We start from the raw sequence: 20,421 nt of genomic DNA, 5'->3' as shown, positions 1-20,421 counted from the left end.
TTCCCAGTAGGGGCCATGCAAGAGGCAGCCTATCAATAATTCTCTCATCATTGGTATTTCTATCTCTCTCCCTCTCCCTTCCTCTCTGAAATCAATAAAATATATTTTTTAAAAATTAATAATAAATAAAATAAGCAAATGAGCAGGTACACATAGTCTTTTTATTCTTATATCTAAGGAAGGTAACATGGTGTAAAGAACTAAGCTAGTACTCAGACAACCTATTTACAAATCTTAATTCTGCCTGTTTTTAATTATGTTATGTTGAGAGGTTTTGTATTACTCTTATGTTGGAACAGAATTTCTCATCCTCTGCACTCTTGACATTTTTGCCAAATAATTCTCCACCTTTCTGAGTCTCAGTTTCCTGATCTGCAAAATCATACCTCTCCCACTTAGCCACTTGACAAGGTCATTGGCAAATCAGATATAAAAGTGACCTACAAATGGTATAGTAAGTCAAAGGTTCCAGTTAGTTAGGTACAATTAAAGATCACTTTTTGTTCACAGCTCTCTAATCGTTCAACAAGTAGGCTATAAACTCTATAAAGACACGGACCAAGAGTCCTACCACATTTGTAGTTTTCAAAGTGGCCAGCACATCCATGGCACATAGTAGGGACCAGTAATTAAAGAAAAAGATAAAATTCTTATTAAACAATCAGCATTGTACAAAGTCTTGTGGGAAAACGTGAAAGCAAGTTCCCAATGCAGTTGCTGTCCTCAAAGGGATAGGAGACCAGACCAACACCTCTGCCACCACCGGAGAGCAGTGAGCAGAGATGGTTTCCCAGGCTTAGGGAACAGGGACTGCTCATCGCACCAGCCAAGTTCATCTCTTCAGAGAGAGAGCTGGGATCCGTGGGGATGCAGGCTCCACCCCATATCTGGCACATAGTAAGCACTCAATGATTTTGTACTGAAATTATGCACTTAATTATTTGGGAAATTAGAAATTTCTTTCAGACTGAATTTCTCCTATTCAAACCACAGTCTGTTCCCACTTTAATAAGTGCATCACTTCAACGGGATGCTAGTGGAAGAAGCTATTAGACATAGACGGGAGGCTCTGGATAAAGTGAGGAGATTGATGCCCAGTGCTTTGGCACAGCTTATTCAGAAAGGCTAGAAGGTTAAGTCATTTGCAACATAACCTAGCTCAAATTTAAAGTATATTTTATATGATTAAGAACTCTAAATGGCAAGCCTTTACAGGGTATTGTTTCATAAGTATCTAATTCTCCATTCAACAAAACCATGAAGGGAGTTTGCTCTGATTTGAGCCAAATATAGATTTTTAACAGGTACCAAGTTCGTGATTTTACTTTATATTTCAGTTTTCCTTCTTGCAACGAATTGGTGGCTAATACTTTTACCCTAGTTCCCTTTGCTCTATCTTTATTTCTTCAATTGTTTATTTAATATCATTGTATTTTATGCATTTTGGTAAGCTGCCTCAAATCCCTTCTGAACTAAGTCCATGTATAAATAAACAAATAAGGCGTTGGCAGCTAATTAAAAATTGTAATGGGAAAATCTTCTTTAATTTTTAATAGACTTCAGTGAAAATTGTTTTCATGGGTAGAATTTATAAGTTTGTATGCTTGCTTTGTGGGAGGTCTATGGCACACAGGACTACCAATTAATTATTCCTGTTGTTTGCTTCTCTGTCTGTGTGCGCACATAACCTAAGAGTCCTGGTGACCACGCTGCCTCTGCGTTGGTGGAGTTAAGCATTCTGTGGCTTCTGTATGTCTGGGAGCATGAGAGAATCTGTAGAAAGACTTCCAAAGGCCAGTCGGTGTCTGTAGCCAAGTTCCCAGCTTTAAGCTATGTGTGTGGTCGTTCAATGGGGGTTGCAGGAGAGAAAGAAGTAGAAAACTAAAAACTCCTAGGAAGGAAGCATCTCTCCTCTGTATCTAGCCACCAAGCCTGAAACAAAATTGACTTGGAGGCCAATGACTCTTGCTAGAAGGGCTGAAAACCTGCTGAGAGGTTCTTATGCAGAACCTAACAGATAAAGAGAACAGTATGTCACTCGTAACCAGTCATCTCCAGGTTCTTGCTCCACATCTGTCTACTTGCTCATTGTCTGACTTACTGAATTAGGCTGTAAGTACTCACCATTCTGTCCATAGTGCCTGGCTCCTGGTAGAAAGTCATACTTAAGTGGGTGGGTGGATGATGAATTGTCTTCACAGATTATCTTGTATCAGGAACTTGTGTCATATCATCCAGAAGATACATTCGAAGGAGCTGTTTAAGTAGTGTACACTTGTCTGAGGTGTTTTATTCTTCCCGGCAGGTCCTGGATAGCATTTACTTCAGCCGGAGGTTCCACGTGCGTTGTGTGGCAAAGGCTGTAGACAAAGTGGGTCATGTGGGGACCCCCTTAAGGAGCAACATTGTTACCATCGGGACAGACAGCGCCATCTGCCACACCCCCGTGGTGGCTGGGACAGCCAGAGGCTTCCAGGCTCAGTCCTTCATCGCAACCTTGAAATACCTGGATGTCAAACACAAGGAGCATCCGAACAGGTCAGGCTGGTGGTGCTTTCCACAATGACGGGGCGGAGAGCTCTTCCCTGTGTGTCCTCTAGGCAGAGCGGGTCTAAGAGTGATGCTTTAGCAAAACAGGTGTAGTGGTGAGGCATGCTTCAGGAAAACTTTCTGGCCCCTTGCCTGTCCTAGCCTCGTTTCTCTCACCTTGACATTTTCCCCTGCCAGTCCACCGCAGAGAATCACTGAAACTTCCCCAGGGCTTCAAACTCTTTTAGGTGGCGTGCCCCGCCATGCTGCTACTCCTGACTCCAACTCCCCCGCCCCCTCCCACTCAGTGTAGTTAGATCTAGTTGTCCTACTATACTTGGCTCAGGGCATATCTTTTAGGAACTTCTCATTATCTCCTCCCATTTCATTTGGAAAGAGCCTCCTTCCAGCTCTCCTGGCACCCAGGTGCCTCTTTCATTCCCTCTCTGTTCCGATAGTAGATGGTGAGGGCAGGGACCATGAGTATTTATTTTGCACCCCCTGTGCCTAGGACAGTGCTTCTTGGCACCGCAGAGGATATATGTGCTTTTATATTTCCCTGTGCCACCTGATTTCGATGAAAGATGAATACTTTCATTTTTGCATAGCAAAAAAAAAAAAAAAAAGAATTTATGTGTGTTGCACATATTCATTAAACCTCACAGTGTTTATATGTGTGCCTTTATGAGCAACTGAGTTCAGGGAAAGGGGCTCATTTGCATGGAAAAAAAACAGATTTGAATATATAGCTAAGAATAGGCAAATCCTTCTTTTGTTCTAACAGAATAAACTTTGTCTTTGTTAAAAAGCAATAACAGAAGTACCCAGGGCACTACTGACCAAGAGCCATCCTGTTCATGTCCCAGAATTCTAATTCCTCTTATAAATGTGGGTCTTTGCTCTGAGAGATAAGCTGTAAAACTCAAAATGCACCTCAATAAACATTCTGAAAATTTAAACATGTACAATGAAAAAAAAAAAAAAATACACAGCCTGTAAGTACAGGTCCACTGTGGTGCAGTCTCAACCAATATTTATTAGGCTTATATTTTATTTAGAATTGTATACTACGTGCTCTAGAGAAACAAAAGAAGTGAAGGAAATGGTCTGGTCCTCAGAGTAGGGAGGCAGGGAAACCTACAAGAAATAGCAGCCAGTATAAGTAAGTTACCGAGTTTCTGGTGCAAAGGCCCTCAGAGGCTGAGGAATGTAGATCACAGGAGAGCGTATTGCCCACTGAGGCCCATGAGGAGAGGGATGGTCTTTCAGCTGGGGAGGCACAGGATGAGGAGTAGGATATTACTACTCTATGATATTTTCTTGGATAGAGATCTTGGCCTTAGCATGTAAGAGCTCAATGGAGTCTTTTATTTTAATATTTATTTTTAAAATATTTTTTTAAAGAAACATGAATGTTGACCCCACTCAACCCCCACACACTCACTGTGACAGAAGGAAAGCTTATAGCCATCAGCACCAATAGCAGTCATTCAGCTCTGGCTCATGAGGTAACAAAGCTTCCATTTAAAGCAAAAGAAAGCTTTAAAGTAATTTGTGGTTGTAATGTTATCTTTTCTTGTATTGAACAAAAAAAATCTATACTTCTTGATTGCTATTAGTCCTGAGTCTGAAGGCTGAAGGATCTCTTGGGAGAAGAAAACAACCCTATGTGTGCATCAGACCCTCATGTTCAGAGAGAAATCTTACAACATGGAGAGCTTTGGGAAACAAACACACACAAAATTGGGAAATTCACTGGTGAAGACACAGTGGGTTTGGAGAAAGAAATGTACCCTGTGAACTGCTTACAGCATTCACCTAAACACTTGGTTCTGCCCTTTCCCCCCTTAGAATCCACATTTCGGTGCAGATCCCCCACCAGGATGGAATGCTGCCCCTCATCTCCACGATGCCCTTGCACAACCTGCATTTCCTGTTGTCCGAGTCCATCTACAGACACCAGCACATCTGCTCCAATCTCGTCACCACCCGCGATCTGAGAGGCATCTCAGGTGAGGGATGCCTTCCGTGCTGGCTTACCCGCTCCCGCACAGTGCAGTGGCCCCTAGGGGTGCGGCTGAGTGAACCCTGCTCTTCATGGTTTCCCAGACCCATGACGCGCAGGATTAGTGGATTTCCTTCTTAGCAGGCAACCAAACCTAAGCAGCTCAGACAGGGACATGAATAGGAAAAACCAGGGACTTTGGAATCAAACCAACTTAGATTCCCATCCTTAGTCCACTACCTGTACAACTGAACAAAAATAGCTGGACCTCCCCAAGTGAAGGTGAGGATTACATGCATTAGCATTTTTTAAATTTATTCACTTTTTTTTTTTTTAATCTACAGTTTGCAGTCAATATTATTTTGTATTAGTTTCAGATGTACAGCATAGTGGTTAGCCAATCATATACTTTACAAAGTGTTCCCCCTGATATTTCCAGTACCCACCTGGCACCACCATACGTAGTTATTACAATATTATTGACTATATTCCCTGTGCCGTACTTTGCATCCCCGTGGCTATTTTGTACCTACCGATCTGTACTTCTCAATCCCGTCACCTTTTCCACCCAGTCCTCCAAGCCTCCCCCCCTCTCGCAACCATCAGTCTGTTCTCGGTATCTAGGAGTCTGTTTCTGTTTTGTTTGTTCGTTTGTATTATTCTTTAGGTTCCACAAACAAGTGAAACCATTTGGCATTTGTCTTTCTCTGACTGACTTAAATGCATTGGCGTTTTTAAAGCGCCAACTAGGGTACGTTTTCGTTCTTTCCCTTCCCTTCAGTGAGCATGTTATGATCTGTGCCCGTAAATCGCATCACCACAGCCTCTTCAGGAAGCTCACGTGCAGATGTTACCTGTTCTGGGATGGGTTCTCCAGGAGCAGGAGCAGAGATGGAGTCAGGGACCAAGATGAAAGGGAGGGAGAGGAAGCAGGATTGGACAGAGAGAGAAGTCCAGCTGCAGTGCAGCCGGATGAAGCCTGGACTAGCTAGTTCTTGAGGGAGCTTTGGAGAGAGCCCACCAGTCAGACTTGTCCTATTGTCAGCCCCAAGGGACAGACCTTTCTACCCGTCTTGCTCAGTCAACTGGATACTGGCCGCCCCAGCTAGGGCGTGACCTCGGGCTGAGTGGCTCTGTGGCTGACACAGACCCAGAGGAGCTGACGGCTGGGGTGGTGCCTCTCGAACAGCAGACATTACTAAGAATCCAGTCCCTTCCCATTGACTTTAGCAAGTGCCCACTAAATGCTCTCTTCCTGCCGTCACACTGATGAATCATTTATCAGTGTTTTTGAAGATAGGAAAGCGTTCGTATGCTCTTTCATATTCATTAAGCATCACTTTGGGTAGTGACGGTCTTCATATAGTAGAAATCAGTTGAGTGTAAATTATTCCCAAGTCACTGAGCTACACATGAAAGCTTAATCGCTCCACATATGTAGCTAGAGAAAGAAACATACTATGTTCATAGGCTGAAAGTTTGCACCTCTTCCTACTCAAATAATTAAATTCAACACGTGTGAATTGAGATCCTAGTCCTCGTGGGGCAGATGGTTGGGTGCTGAAGAAATGCATCCACTTTTTCAGAATACTAGAGTTCTTTTAGTACTCTAAAAATCTCAACCCTAATATTCTGAAGTTGTATCTGTGTCTAGCCCTCCGCTGCATAAAGGTCTTCCTTAATTTAAAGTAGTTCAGTTGCTTGGCAGCATTTGATCCAATAATTTTTGCCTGTGGCAGGGAAGGTTTAGTCAGACATCATTAGCGAACTATTTACTCATTAACACAAAATTAAGACCTTTTTCCCAAGAGTTCAGGAACTTTGTGGGGTGGAGAAGGCATAGACAGCTGTTGGTTGGCTTTTCACAAAAGCTATTTTATAAAAATCAGTCAGAAAAAATTGGTCTGAGAAAAATAATAACTCATCAACAGATTATCCATATAGGAAACCCATTTCTTCAAGGGCTGATTGTGAAGCACAGAACCAGACTTGCCGAGTGTGGCAAAGCTTCAATGTGTTTTCTTATCCAGGATAAGCAGGGCCACCGAGCTGAGGTCTTCATTTATGGTATCATTCGTTCCCCTTTTTATCCCAGGTTCCTGCAGCCCCTTAGAGGAGTCTATGAACCCAGGCACTCTAACACGTGGCAGCAGGCAGCTAACCAATGCCCATCCACTTCTTGTTGTGTGTGTTGGGAGTCCTGGGTTGTTCTATTAATAGAGCCTCATATGGAGGGAAACCTCTATCAGTCTCAGAGGAACGTCTCCCTTCTCCCCACCCAGCTCCTGGGCAGCCAGCGAGGGCAAGTCTGCACACTGGGTTACTGTTTCTTGTCCCCCATCCCCCACAGAAGCAGGGTTCCTGGACGACAAGGTCTACGACAGCACGGCCATGGGGCCTGGCTATGACCGCCCCTTCCAGTTTGACCCCAGTGTCCGGGAGCCCAAGACCATCCAGCTCTACAAACACCTCAACCTGAAGAGCTGTGTCTGGACCTTTGATGCCTATTACGACATGACCGAGTTAATTGACGTCTGTGGGGGGTCCGTAACTGCCGACTTCCAGGTGGGTGCACCGGGGCTTGTCTGAAGGCCGTGCACTGGGTGCCACGTGAACCTGTTTGTTCCTAAAGCGCTTCAGTTAACACTTTGCATCCAAGCACGGGGCCAACAAACTAAGGGAGTCTGTATAAGTCCCTCAAGTGAGACCTCAGTGGTAGTGCCGCCAGAGAGAGTCCTCTAAATCTACTAATTGGACGCGTGGTATGGAAAATGTTCAAATTAATGTGGAAAAAGCGTACTGTCTGGCACAGTCATTTATATAAAAATCGAATGCTTACTTTTCTGAGTATATATGTTTTTTCCTCTGAGTATATTTTGGAAAGCCAAAAGGATTTATATTTTATGGTAGAGTGTTCCCTTCCCCACCTGGGGAAATGAGTCAAAATGACAGGTAAGTAGAACACTGTCATCCTCAGACTAAGGGAGAGATAATTTTTTAAAACACCTTGATTTTATATCTATTCAAAACTGACAACCCTTGTAAATATAGACCCTTTTTAATAGTCATTAAACATAGTGACAGAGGGAAATTTTATAGCAAGAAGCTACTTGGGGGGGCCGTTATATCAAAGGACTAGACTAATGCATCCTCATGGGGAAAATAATTCTAAAGTATGTTCTCAATGAACTGAAAATTACATGTGGTCTTCATTTCAAATCAGGTTTAACCACACTGACAGAGGGAACTTATAGAGGGACTTAGACTAATCATTTTGGAAAAGTGCCTTTGCATCAAATTTGTTTTGTTTGTGGTGCCTCTCATTTTGGTTAACTCTCATTTTATGTACACTACTGCCCTCTACTGAGTAGAATTTTAAGGCATGCTTAGGTTTTCTTTTTATCACTGCAATTCTATACCCTCCATTCACTTTTGAAAATGCAAAACTGAATGATTGGTTCTTCCCAGGCCCCTCAAAAGTTAGTATGCTTCATGATTTTACTTTAATTATGTTTCAGGCTATTTTTGTTCAGACTATGCTTGAAAATCTCAAAGATAAGGATCTTATATGTCCCACTTCTTAAACCAACATAGGAAGAATATATACATAGAAATACTTCATTATTGTCTGTTTTATTTTTGTTTTAATCCTCCCAAAAACATGCTTAGAGAGAGAGAGAGGAAGGGAGAGAAAAAGAGACAGAGACAGAGAGAAAGAGAGAGAAACACATCGATTGGTTGCCTTCCGTATGCTCTCCAACTAGGGATCAAACCTACAACCCAGGTATGTGCCCTGACCAGGAATCAAACCAGCAAACTTTCAGTGCACAGGATGATGCTCAACCAACTGAGCCACTCTGGCTGGGCCATTGTCTGTTTCTTTAAAAATAGTTGAAACAGCTGATATATGTTGAAAGACTATAGAACTTAGAACCAAGCCCTACTTCATATCTTTGTCAAATATCAATAGACTTGAATGAAACATAACCTCTCTGAACCTCCTCTGAAATAGTCACTAATAATCTCAATATTAGAAGACATCTAACACATCTGGCACAAAATAACTATACAGTAATAGTAATCAGGGATGTTTTTCTTTTTAAAGTTTATTAATTAATATGAAGGTTAAAGGAGAATAAACAGAAACAGAGGAGGAAAAATTAATTTTGCCCATTAACTCAAGAAGTTATGGAGATTCTAATATCAGATGTTTTTAAATGAATATGGAATTAGTAGAGTATTTGGAAAAATTCGGTGCCAAATTTTAAATCCCTGATAACATTGAATATGAAAAAATACTTTAGAAAAATAAAGTTTGATGTCCTAAATAATAAAGCATTTGCCTCTTTTCTTATTTAATCATGGAAACACCCTACATTTGTATTTTTTATACTTAAAAAAAGTGTAAGTTCCATAGTGTATTTGGCCAGTGAAAAAATAAAATTGTTTTAGACTAAATTTTTTGTTATAAAAGAAATATATATTTATGAAGGAAAATAGAAAACATTTTAAAATGAATAAACCAACTCCCCAATCATCCACACATATGCACATAGCCTCCACGTGAAGCCTTCTGCTCATGTTATCTTTTCATCCAGTTTTTGTTCATTGCATAGTAAAATGAAAACAGGAATTCCCTTAGGAAGTACAATGTTCTACCTTTTCAAAGTTACTTCAACACAGCGTTGTATGAGATGGCAAATTATCCAAGCATACGTAGCTCTGAGCCGTCGGTAAGTTTCCTATAAATGAGCTGCGAGTGCTCACTGAAACATCCAAGTCAGCCACACATTCATCCCTGGGATCTGGACCTGGGCATCTTCCTGAGTGGGTTAATTCAGGCTCTCCTACAGGTCACTGGAAAGTGCGGTCAGTGAGGGGCTGCTGTGTACTGACAGTACATCCCGGGTCTGTGTGTTCAGCCCTTTAGGAATAGCTGTGAAACTGTAAAATCTCAGCCAAGGCTTTCAGCGATTGAACAATGGAAACAAAGCTCCTTCTCACTCTTTAAAAGTTTTTGTTCAAGTGCCACCTCCTCAGAAAAGCCTTCCCAGATTACCCTACCTAGGAAGCACCCGGGCCACTTCCCATCCCTTTATTTTTTAGGTTGATATATCTTCCTTACTAGACTGTAGGCTCCGTAAGGGCAGTCATTTAGCTCTTTCCACTTTGAGGGCCCAGCTCCTTAGCCTGGTACCTGCCACAGTCGTGGGCACTTGATTAATAATTGTTGAGTGAGTGACTAATGGAGGGAGTGGAGATTGAGCTGAGATGTGATGACCGTCTGCCCTTTTATCCCTGGGAAGAAATAACCTCCCTGTGTGCACTCGGTTTGCTTGGCAGGTGAGAGACTCGGCCCAGTCGTTCCTGACCGTGCACGTGCCTCTCTATGTGTCCTACATCTACGTGACGGCCCCCAGGGGCTGGGCCTCCTTGGAGCACCACACCGAGATGGAGTTTTCCTTCTTCTATGACACTGTTCTCTGGAGAACAGGTACACCCACTGGCATCTTCACTGTTCCTACCTTATGCTCCAGCAAGGTTAAAAGAAAAAATAAGTGCTGACTTTTAATAGTAGCTGCATTCTTCATCCTATTGTTCTATGTCCAGTCCAAGGAGGGCTGCTTGGAGTCTGGGAAGTGTAGATCTGTGGTTCCTGAAGAAGAAGGAGGTCCATTCATGTTGATATTGATGCTGGAAGACCTCCAGGGGTGAGAAATTGGGCGCAGGTAGCGAGGGGCCCAGAGTAGAGGATGGCAAGTGACAGAGGGGTCCTGTCCTGCCCGTTAGGGGTCCCAAGGAGTGTGTGTTCTTTTGGAGCGTAATCATGTTCATTCTCTTTTTAGCTAAAAATGGTAGGATTCACATTTAAGGAGCAAAAGGAGTCTTCAAATTAGGTACATGGAAATCGAAACATATATCAAAAGACACTTAGCTCACTTTATTTGTCTGGCTTAGAGTTGTTTGTTCTTTGTGGCACTCTTCGAAGTTAAAAAAAAAAAAAAAAAAAGGACTTTAATCCTACTATTACTTCAGGGATTTCAATGCTGAATTTTTAAAATGACCTTCACCTCAGGCTTGGATTGGTGACAGCCCCTCAGCTGGGAGCTCACGCCTTACTCATGTCTCCCCCACCCACCTTCTCCCACTGCTACCACATGAATGCCCCTTAAAACTGCATGATCCCCCTCCATTCACTCCAGTGGGTCTGTTATATTTTGCCTTTTTCCCATTTTCAGTGTCCTAGGCTTCAAAAATTACCCCCAATTCATTTCCCTTCCTTCTCCTGCTCTCACTCTCCCTCCGGCCTTCCCAGCGGTGATTTTACTGGATCCGAGGCAGGCATGCTAAAAGGCTGCAGGAACTTTCTTCACATGGGCCTTATTTCTAGTCATAGAAAGTACAGCCCGTTCTTCTGTTAAATGATTTAAGCTCAAATCATTTATTTCCATTATATTTCTCATAGGAAAATAACTTCAGGAAGTTTTCATACTTTGGGTTAGTTAAGTCCTTGAGCTTTGGTTTGTTTTCTTTAACATTTTCTCCCCTTTCTTTGGTTACTCTTTAATTTTTGGTCAAACTGAACTCCTTGGTATCATGATTGCAGCTGCACTTGCTGAAGCTACATCTTACTCATGACATGCCATTGTATCTGGCCCTCTAGGCTAACCTTTAATTCTTCATTGGCTTGAATACTGAGTACAAGCACCAAGACTTTGTCTAGGGTTTTGTTAAGTCCTAAAAGGTGTCCCGGTGGGGAACAGAAACTATACTGTGAAGCAGATGTGTGGTAACAACATCCTGGAGGAAAGCTGATATAAGACGTTTGAGGAACCACTTTTTTTCTGAGCTCTGGGCTAGAGGCCCTGCATCTGGGCCAGTGGCACTTACAGGAACTGTGGAAAAGAACGAAGTAGAATGAACTGTCCAGATGTTTAGAGACATTTAATTGGCAAATGTCTCTAAATAGATTCTATGTTTATGTGAATATATAATTTTTTCCTTAAGCTACATTCAAAAACTGTGTATGTTTACTTAGAGGTGTCACTGGGGAAACTTCCATGTAGGTTACTGTCCGGGAGGTCTTCTCCACACCCTAACTTGGATGTTTTGTGTATGGTTGCCTGCCTAGGAATCCAGACAGACAGCGTGCTCTCTGCAAGGCTTCAGATACTAAGAATCTATATTCGAGAGGATGGCCGACTCGTCATTGAATTCAAGACCCATGCCAAATTCAGAGGTAATGTCAGGGCTGTTGTTCTCCTCAACTTTATTTTATTTTATTTAGTTGTGTGTTGCTGTTTTTTAATTTTATTGACTTTTAGAGAGAGGGAGAGAAACGTCTATCAGCTGCCTCCTGCACACCCCCTACAGGGCATCGAGCCTGAAACTCTTACTGGGAATTGAACCAGCAACCTTTCAGGATAGCAGACAATGCCCAACCAACTGAGCCACACTGGTCAGGGCTCTCCTCAACTTTTTATTAAGAAACATTTTGAATATAGAGAAAAGTTTAAAGACCAGAACAATTAAAAGAAAATTCAGTAGTTGTTAACCTTTTGCTATGTGTGTGTGCACATACAAACATGCAAACACATTTTTTGTCACAACATTTGGCAGGCTGCATGTCAAGTTACCCTAAGTACTTCAGCAGTCCTCTCCTGACAACAAGGACATTCTCCTACATATCACAATAGCATGACTGCATCCAAGATATTTGACTTGCTCCAATGATATCAAGTCCCTAATCATATTTTCCCCGTGTACCCAAAATGTATTTTCTACTTATTTTTATGAGTTTATATTTATTTTATATCTGTTTATATAAAAGGAAGAATCCAATCAAGATTCATGTTACATTTTAATTGTTGTGTCTTTTAATATAGCTTCTTTTAATCTAGAATAGTCTCCCTACTTTTGTTTGTTCATGACACCATATGACTGCAATTTTAAGAACAGAGGTGCCTTGCTGAGTAACATTTACCTTTTTAATCAAATTTATAATTGTCTCCCTCCACCAAGGACTTGAGTGGTGCTAAATGAGATATTTTTAATCCAAATTTGGTATTTCTATTTATAAACCGCTGAGACCTTTCTATGGTTAAGAAACATGTTGGTTGGAATTCAATGCTAAGTTTATTCAATGTGGATTATCACAGAAGGACCCCTACTCTTATGGATGTACTCATTAGCCCCATTTCCACAAGGCACATTCATATTATGTACAAATCTCTGTGGTCATAATGGCCATCACAAGTAGGATGATGGACTGAGGGGAGGTACTATGCTGTCCCCACCAGTGTAGAATATATGCTAAGGACAAGAGGGTGGATATTACCTTAACTGTTTCATTGAAGACTACTAATTCAGTTCTAAGATGTGTAGGACTTCTCTGTAAGTACGATAAAGCTCACAAGTAAGCATGTGCTTTCCCTTTAAATAGGACAGTTTGTGATGGAGCACCACACCCTGCCAGATGTGAAGTCTTTCATAATGACTCCAGACCACCTGGGAGGAATGGAATTTGGCCTGCAGCTACTGTGGAGTGCGCAGACCTTTGATTCTCCTTATCAACTCTGGAGAGCCACAAGCTCTTACAACAGGTGAATACAGGGTAGAGGCACTCACGGGTAGGACTGACATGTTTGCAGATCCTTTTAGGAGCTTGGGAAATAGGGCTTTTCTTCAAAGGCTGGATTTCTTTCTTTTTAAATTTATTTGGGTGACATTGGTTAATAAAATTATAGGTTTCAAGGTACATTTCTATGATACATGATCTGTATGTTGTATTGTGTGCCCACCACCCAAAGTCAAATCATTTTCTGTCACCATGTATTTGTCCCCCCTTACCATCCCACCCTCACCCTCCCTCCCTCTGGTAACCACTATACCTATTGTCTATGTCTATGAGTTTTTCTTTGTTTTTCTTGTTTGTTTATTTGTTGCTTTCAGTTTCATATCCCACATGTGAGTGAAATCATATGGTTCTTGACTTTTTCTGTCTGACTTATTTCTGGCTTAACATGATATCCTCAAGGTCCATCTACATTGTTGCAAATAGCAGTATTTCATTTTTTCTTATGGTTAGCTAAGTAGTATTCCATGGTAGATATGTACTACATTCTTTTTATCCAACCATCTAATTTCTATTTTAAAAGGAGGATGGATAGAAACAACACTGGCTAATAGAGAAGAAAGCAAATATAGCTCAGATGAGCTTCTGAAAAACAAAACAAAACAAAAACAGGAAGGTATTCACTTTATTCTAAGGGTAAGACCAGGCAGAGCATACATGACTCTTCCTCACATTCCATTGGCTAGAATTTAATTATATGGTTCTTCTGCCTGCAAGGGAAACTGGGGAATGTGCCAACTAAAACCTTAGTGTAAAAAAGGAATTTCATTCCAGTTGCTTCAGGCAGGGACAATTCAGGATCTCTGGTTATTAGGTCCACATGTCAGTCCTTATGGCCCCATGCCCTATAAAATAAATAACAATATGTATTCCTTCTCACACCCAACACAGAGGTAGACTAGAAATTGGATAGATACAGTAAATTATCTCATTTGTAAAAGGGAAAAATAGGAAAAACAAAATTAAAAGTATTACCATGAGAAGAATAGTGGGAAACCAGGAGTCTGTCGTACATAATATTATCCCCATGTTGTAGACTGTGAAAGTAAGATCTATATTTGCCATGGAGATGTTATTCTAGCTTTAGAGTTAAGAAGTGACAGATTGCCCTAAGAATTATTTTGAAAAAGATTTCTTTAATTATAAATGTTTGGTCTTTTGAGAGAGAGGAGGAGGAGAGAGAGACAGAGAGAGATATTTGTTGTTCCACTTACTTATGCATTCATTGGTTGGTTACTGTGTGTACCCTGACTGGGGATGGAACCCACAACCTTGTGTTTATTGGGAGGATGCTCTAACCAACTTAGCTACCCAGCCGGGGCCATAAACTTTTGGTCTTCTGTCAGGTATTTTTGTGTGTAATGATTCCTTTGAAATCGCTATCATGAGATTATGCATGTAATTTGTCCCAATTTATCGCTGAGAAACTGTCTTCTTTAAATCCTGTGCTGACTCCCCACCACCTACTAAACTCCAACTCTTTGTACAAGGCCATCCCCTCCCTTCTAGCCTCATCTCAAATCCAGCCTTCTCACCACCTTCAATATCTCACCAAGCCCTAAACCCACAGCCCATCTGTACCCCCTGCCTCTGCAGTTCCCTCTGCCTTTCCCACTTCCTTCCTCTTACAAAACTCCAACTCCTCTGAGCCACAGTTCAAGTGCTGACCCTCTGTGACACCTTCCCTGACTCCCTTCAGTGCTAGCAGCTCCTCTCCCTTGTTCCCACTTTTTCCAGTGTTTACTATGACCCAGCTCATCCTATATAATCAAACTAATCAAAGTGTAATATGCTAATGATATGCTAAGGCACCTCAACCATTTGCTATGATGTGCACTGACCACCAGGGAGCAGATGCTCCAACTGGTAGGTTAGTTTGCTGCTGGGATCCAGCCAATCGGGACTGAGCAAGATGGGCCGGACATGCCTTGGAGCCCTCCTGTGGCTGGCCAACCTCCCGCGTCCCTCTCTGGCCCCAGTTGTGCACTGGAGGGGTCCCTCGGCCTGGCCTGTGCCCTCTTGCAATCGGGACCCCTCAGGGATTGTCAGAGAGCCGGTTTCGGCTAGATTCCACAGGCCAGGCCAAGGGACCCCACTGGTGCATGAATTCATGCATTGGGCCTCTAGTTATAATGGTCTAAATAGACTCTCATTTTCCACTAGATTGTGAGCTTCCCAAGGGTAAAAGACATGCTTGTTTTCTATTGAATCCCAGAACTGTAGGTTTTAGCACATGTAGGTCCTGAATAAACATCCCTAAGAGATTCTATTTGCAGTAAGGAGATAAAATATATAGAAACATTTTCAAAGTGAAGAACAACACCACAAATTCTGTGCTCTGTGCACGGTGAGAGACATGGAAGCCCAAGGCCATGGTTGTCCAGGGAATGGAGAGCCCAGGATGGGCTGGGAGCTGAGCACAGCTTCCTGGGGGAGGCGGGGCAACTGGTGCTCCAGGTTTTGATGTGGGAAATGTCTAGTTTTTACAAAGGAGGGGAAAAGAGCTGTATGATTAAAGACCTGCATCTAGGACAGTGTTTGGCATATTGGCAGGGATAGTGAAGAAATTAACTTAAATGGTATTTAAGGATGGGGAAAAGTGGGGCTGTGAGCCCGAGAGACCATGCAATTTGTCTTGCATTCATTTGTCTAACAAATATTTATTAAGCCTTTGCTATGTGTCAGTGAACAAAATAAATATCCCTGCATGCAGTACTACGAGTAAGAAGACACAAGAGTAGGAACAACATATAAATATAAGTATAACATGTTAGAAGTTGGTGAGTGCTGTGGGAAAATAAATGGTACAGAGCAGGGTAAGGGGACTCGGGAGAAGGGGGTAATGTCATTTTAATTAGGATGTTCAGAGTAGGCCTCACAGCAGGTGCATTTGAACAAAGACTGGATGGAGGGAGGGGCTTGCTCTGCAGATTATCTGGGGAAGAGGTATCAGACAAAGTCCCTGAGGTGGCAGCATTTCTGACATGCTCGGAACAGCATGGAGCCCAGAGTGGCTGGAGCAGAGGAGGGTCATGGCAAAATAAAGAAGCAAGGAGATGGGGTAGGGCCAGGGGGTGGGCCCTGTAGGCCAGGGTGTGGACTTTGGCTTTTAGTGTGAGCAACCACAGGGTTTGAGCAAAAGTCTGGCCTGACTTTTTGAAAGCCAGGGTCAGGCAAGGAGAGTTCTGCCTAATTAGGTGTTTCTATTAATTAAGGGTTACTATTCACCTTATACATGTAAATTTTCATGCCTTTCAAATATGGTATACAAGGTTTCCTTTTCTGCTGCTCCAGGCTTTACAGGAAGATGGGAAAACTGCGGACATACAGGCATACAGATTTTCAGGGCAGGGCATGAATGGCCTAGAAACTAAGCCCTGAAGATTTGATGGTTTGTCTAAAATCGTACGAGCAGCCTGGCTGGTGTGGTTCATGGTTGAGTGTCAACCCATGAACCAAGAGGTCACTGGATTGATTCCTGGTCAGGGCACATGCCCAGGTTGCAGGCTCGATCCCCAGTAGGGGGTGTGCAGGAGGCAGCCAATAGATGATGTTTCTCTGTCATTGATGTTTCTATCTCTCTATCCCTCCCCCTTCCTCTTTCTGTAAAATCAATAAAATAAAATATCTTAAAAAACAAACATTCAGCCCAGGCTGGCTTAGTTCAGTAACTAGAGCATAGGCCCGAGGACCCAAGGGTCTCAGGTTCAATTCCAGTCAAGGACACGTTACCTCAGTTTCAGGCTTGATCCCACACCAGTTAGGGCCCATGTGGGAGGCAACCAATCAATGTGTCTCTGTCACATCGATATTTCTCTATCTCTCCCCACTCCCACTCGCTCTAAAAAAATCAATGGAAAAATTTCTTCTGGTGAGAATTAATAATAATAGTAAATAAATAAGTAAATAAATAAAATCATACAACCAAAGCAGAGGCAAAGCCAAGGCCAGGTTAGACTATCTCCCGGGTTCCACCCAGGCCCATTCCACTAATCTGACCCCAGGATGACCTATAAAAGTTTTACTTATGTATGTATGTATTTATTTATTTCCAAATCTTTGCTATCACTTTAGTACTAAATAGATATAAAGAATACAAAAGAAACGGTGAAAGGATAAACACGTAGCTGTGAGGACCATTTGCAGATTGCTCCCAGCAGTCTAAATTAAGATTCACAGCCCTGCGCTCTTCTCTCAATGGATGGCAGCCTCCCAAGGCCCTTGAAGAATCTCCCGGAAGCTTCTGGATGTCTGGCTGCCTTCCAGGCAACCTGCCAGGGCTGGACTGTTACTCTATGGCAAGTGTGGGAAATGAAGTAGGTGAGGGTGCAAATGCCCATGCCCTCCGTGCCGTGACCTGCAGAATCCTGTGCCCCACTGTAAACAGGGCCGTTCCCAGCGAGTAGTCTCCTGTGGGAAGTGATATTGTTCTCCAGCTTCCTAAAGCCACGAGGCTGTAGTTTGGGAGAGGATTGGATGCTAATGAAATGGAGTTCGGGGCTTCCTCTGGAGGGTAGGCTTTGCTACCTCTTCCGTGAGAGCAGCAGCCGACATGGTTCTATGTTAATAAATGAAGCCTTTGCAGTTGAGGATGCATTCATTGAACAGGGTGTCAGTCCACAGGAAACACTACACAGAACTTGTCCAACAAGTTTAGGGAATCTACAGGAAGTGGCCAGTTCTGCTTTGTCTTCACCTGAGCCTGTTGGGTTTTTATAAACAGCGTGTCTTTCTAGCTTTCCTCACGAAAAGGACTTGAGTAGATGAAAGTAGCTTTATTTAGCACCTGGCTGGTACTCTGAAGATTAAAATGATCAGTGATGAATTCCTGAAAATTGTGTTTGCGGACTCATAAAGTTCTTACCATCTGAAGACTGTTGGGGGACTGAGTGTGTTTCTGGGTGGGCAATCGGTGAATTATTCCCCCTAACCACAGTCTGCTCTGCGTGTTCCCAGGAAGGACTACTCGGGGGAGTACACCATCTTCCTGATCCCTTGCACCGTGCCGCCCACACAGCCCTGGGTCGGCCCAGGAGAGAAGCCTCTGGCCTGCACCGCACACGCCCCGGAAAGGTAGGGAAATAGTGTCGGTCTTCATTAGTAATGAATCTGCCTACTGGGTAACAGTTACTTGTAATCCCAAAACCAATTTGGCTGGGGGCAAAGGGGTAAGGAGGGTGCTTTCATGGTCATTTAAGAGCATGCACATTGGCAAAATGTCGAGTCCCCTGACACACATTCCCAGCTCAGGCTGAGCAAGGCAGTGGTCCACGGTCGTGTTTCAGCTCCCATACTGTAAACAGGTCTCACAGTCTGTTTAGTGCCATGTTTGAATTTTTGTCATTTTCATGGGTGATTTCCTTGTTTAAAATGTCTCCCGCCCAGCCGGCATGGCTCAGTGGTTGAGCGTTGTTGACCTATGAACCAGGAGGTCGAAGTTCGATTCCCAGTCAGGCACATGCTCAGTTGCAGGCTCAATCCCCAATAGGGGGTGTGCAGGAGGCAGCCGGTCAATGATTCTCATCAGTGATGTTTCTCTCTCTCCCTTCCTCTCTGAAATCAATAAAAATATATATTTTCTAAAAAACCACAAAACACTTAAAATAGCTCTCAGGTAGAGTGCCGAAAGGCCATCTAGTGTTCCTAAGTGCAGGAAGACTGTGATGCACCTTGGGGATGTCAGGTGTGACTTTCAATGAATTAACAATATGTACCAAGATGTCTTTAAGCAGAAACATGCATAAGACAAGTCAGGTGTTAATCAGTTGATGACCATGTTGGGCCCAAGCCTGCAGGAACTCTGTCCTGTATTTCCCACCGGGAGCAGGGTCAGTGTTCACTGTGACCCTACAGACCATAATTACCACAAATAAAGAAAATCAACTATGCATCAGCTCATACCCACCTCAGACCTGAGACTGAGTCATATCTATGTTCATTCATTCGACCAGTACTTACTCAGCTCTTATTATGTGCATCGCTCTGGCCTGGACTTGAACATTCTAGCAGGGATTAAAGGAACCTCTGCTCTCAGGCAGTTTATCGCCCGATGCCCCCTTTCTAGGAGCGGAGCAAAGTGAATTAGAAACATTTTTAAGAAAAGATGCTGAGGACAGAATCAGGACAGAATGCTGAGGAGACAATTAAGAATGTCTTTCAAATTAAGAGTCTGAGTTGGCCGTTGGATTTGGTGATGTGGAAGTCATTGACGACAAAGGGCAGGTTCAGTGGACTAAGGGAAATAAAGCCTGATTGGAGTGGGCTAAAGGGAGAGGCAAAAATGTGGGGACAATAGTGAAAAACAGTGAGTAAAGGACGTCAGAGGATAGGGCCGTAGCTAGAAACATGAGGTGTCAGTGAGGTTTCATTTGTGTTTTAGGTTGGAAAATATTTCAGGATGTTTGTATGCTGGTGAGAATAAGTCTATCGGTCTGTAATGGGGAATTTGATGGTGCTGTGAGAGGGGGAAAATCTGCAGAGCCAGGTCCCGGAGTAAGGCAGGGACAGAACCAGGACAGGGCTGGCCTTCGCTAGAAGCAGAGACAGCTCATCCACTGAAAGAGGAAGGCAGCAGTCCGTGGAGACAGGTGGAGGGGGATTCGTGGATGGGGAGGGTAAGGAGGACAAAGTGGATATTTGATTGGATCTATTTTCTGCATGAGGAGCTCTGTGGTTTGGGAAGAGAGGAGGAAGTATTTCCTCTTATGATTCTCTTACTGACATTTCCTTTCTCCACCTTGCTTTGTTGTAAGAATAGCGTATATAACATATAAAATGTACAACATACGTTTTAATTGTTTATGTTATCAGTAAGGCTTCCAGTCAACAGTATGCTATTAGTAAAGTTTTGGGGGAGTCAAAAGTTACATGCACATTTTCAACTGGGCAGGTGTTAGCACCGCCCCCCACATTGTTCAAGGACAGTTATACATCCACTTGTAATACCTCACCACAGTTAAGATAGTAAATATACCTATTTCCTCCAAAAGTTTCACCATACCTCTTAGTAATTTCTCCCTCCCATCCCACCCTAACTGTGGGGGGCTGACCAGCAGACCCTGAGCGAGGGATGAATGGATGACTCCCACACGATGTTTGCTGTGAAAGAGGGGGCTCAGAGACTGGCTGGCTAAAGGAACCGGGCAGCCTCGATTGCCTGCCTGGTTAGGCTTTTATTGTAGCAGCAGTTTGAGGTAAAGTTTATCTTTTAGATGCAATCAGTAGGGTAATTTTGGGAGGACACATGTGTTTG

The 20,421-nt window shown here is 43.0% G+C and overlaps 1 protein-coding gene and 1 long non-coding RNA gene across 2 annotated transcripts in view; one reads left to right on the top strand and one right to left on the bottom strand.

The window, feature by feature from the left end:
• FRAS1 (Fraser extracellular matrix complex subunit 1) overlaps positions 1-20,421 on the top strand; it is a 440,116-nt gene that overhangs the window by 408,893 nt on the left and 10,802 nt on the right. Inside the window, exons 64-70 of the mRNA XM_008143649.3 lie at positions 2,306-2,538; positions 4,381-4,541; positions 6,885-7,099; positions 9,878-10,028; positions 11,667-11,774; positions 12,978-13,137; positions 18,126-18,242. Of these exons, the coding sequence (XP_008141871.2) occupies positions 2,306-2,538; positions 4,381-4,541; positions 6,885-7,099; positions 9,878-10,028; positions 11,667-11,774; positions 12,978-13,137; positions 18,126-18,242 (1,145 nt within the window). The remainder of the gene's footprint in view (positions 1-2,305; positions 2,539-4,380; positions 4,542-6,884; positions 7,100-9,877; positions 10,029-11,666; positions 11,775-12,977; positions 13,138-18,125; positions 18,243-20,421) is intronic.
• Positions 13,777-19,270, bottom strand: LOC114232244 (uncharacterized). The gene is made up of 2 exons (XR_003618288.2): positions 19,128-19,270; positions 13,777-14,014 (listed from the first exon to the last, which is right to left on the bottom strand). It is a non-coding gene; the product is annotated as an uncharacterized LOC114232244 (long non-coding RNA).

The sequence above is a fragment of the Eptesicus fuscus genome, chromosome 2 (assembly GCF_027574615.1).
Source record: "Eptesicus fuscus isolate TK198812 chromosome 2, DD_ASM_mEF_20220401, whole genome shotgun sequence".
Taxonomy (NCBI): domain Eukaryota; kingdom Metazoa; phylum Chordata; class Mammalia; order Chiroptera; family Vespertilionidae; genus Eptesicus; species Eptesicus fuscus.
Note: the sequence above shows the minus strand (reverse complement) of the source record. Positions and strands in the feature narration are given on the sequence as shown.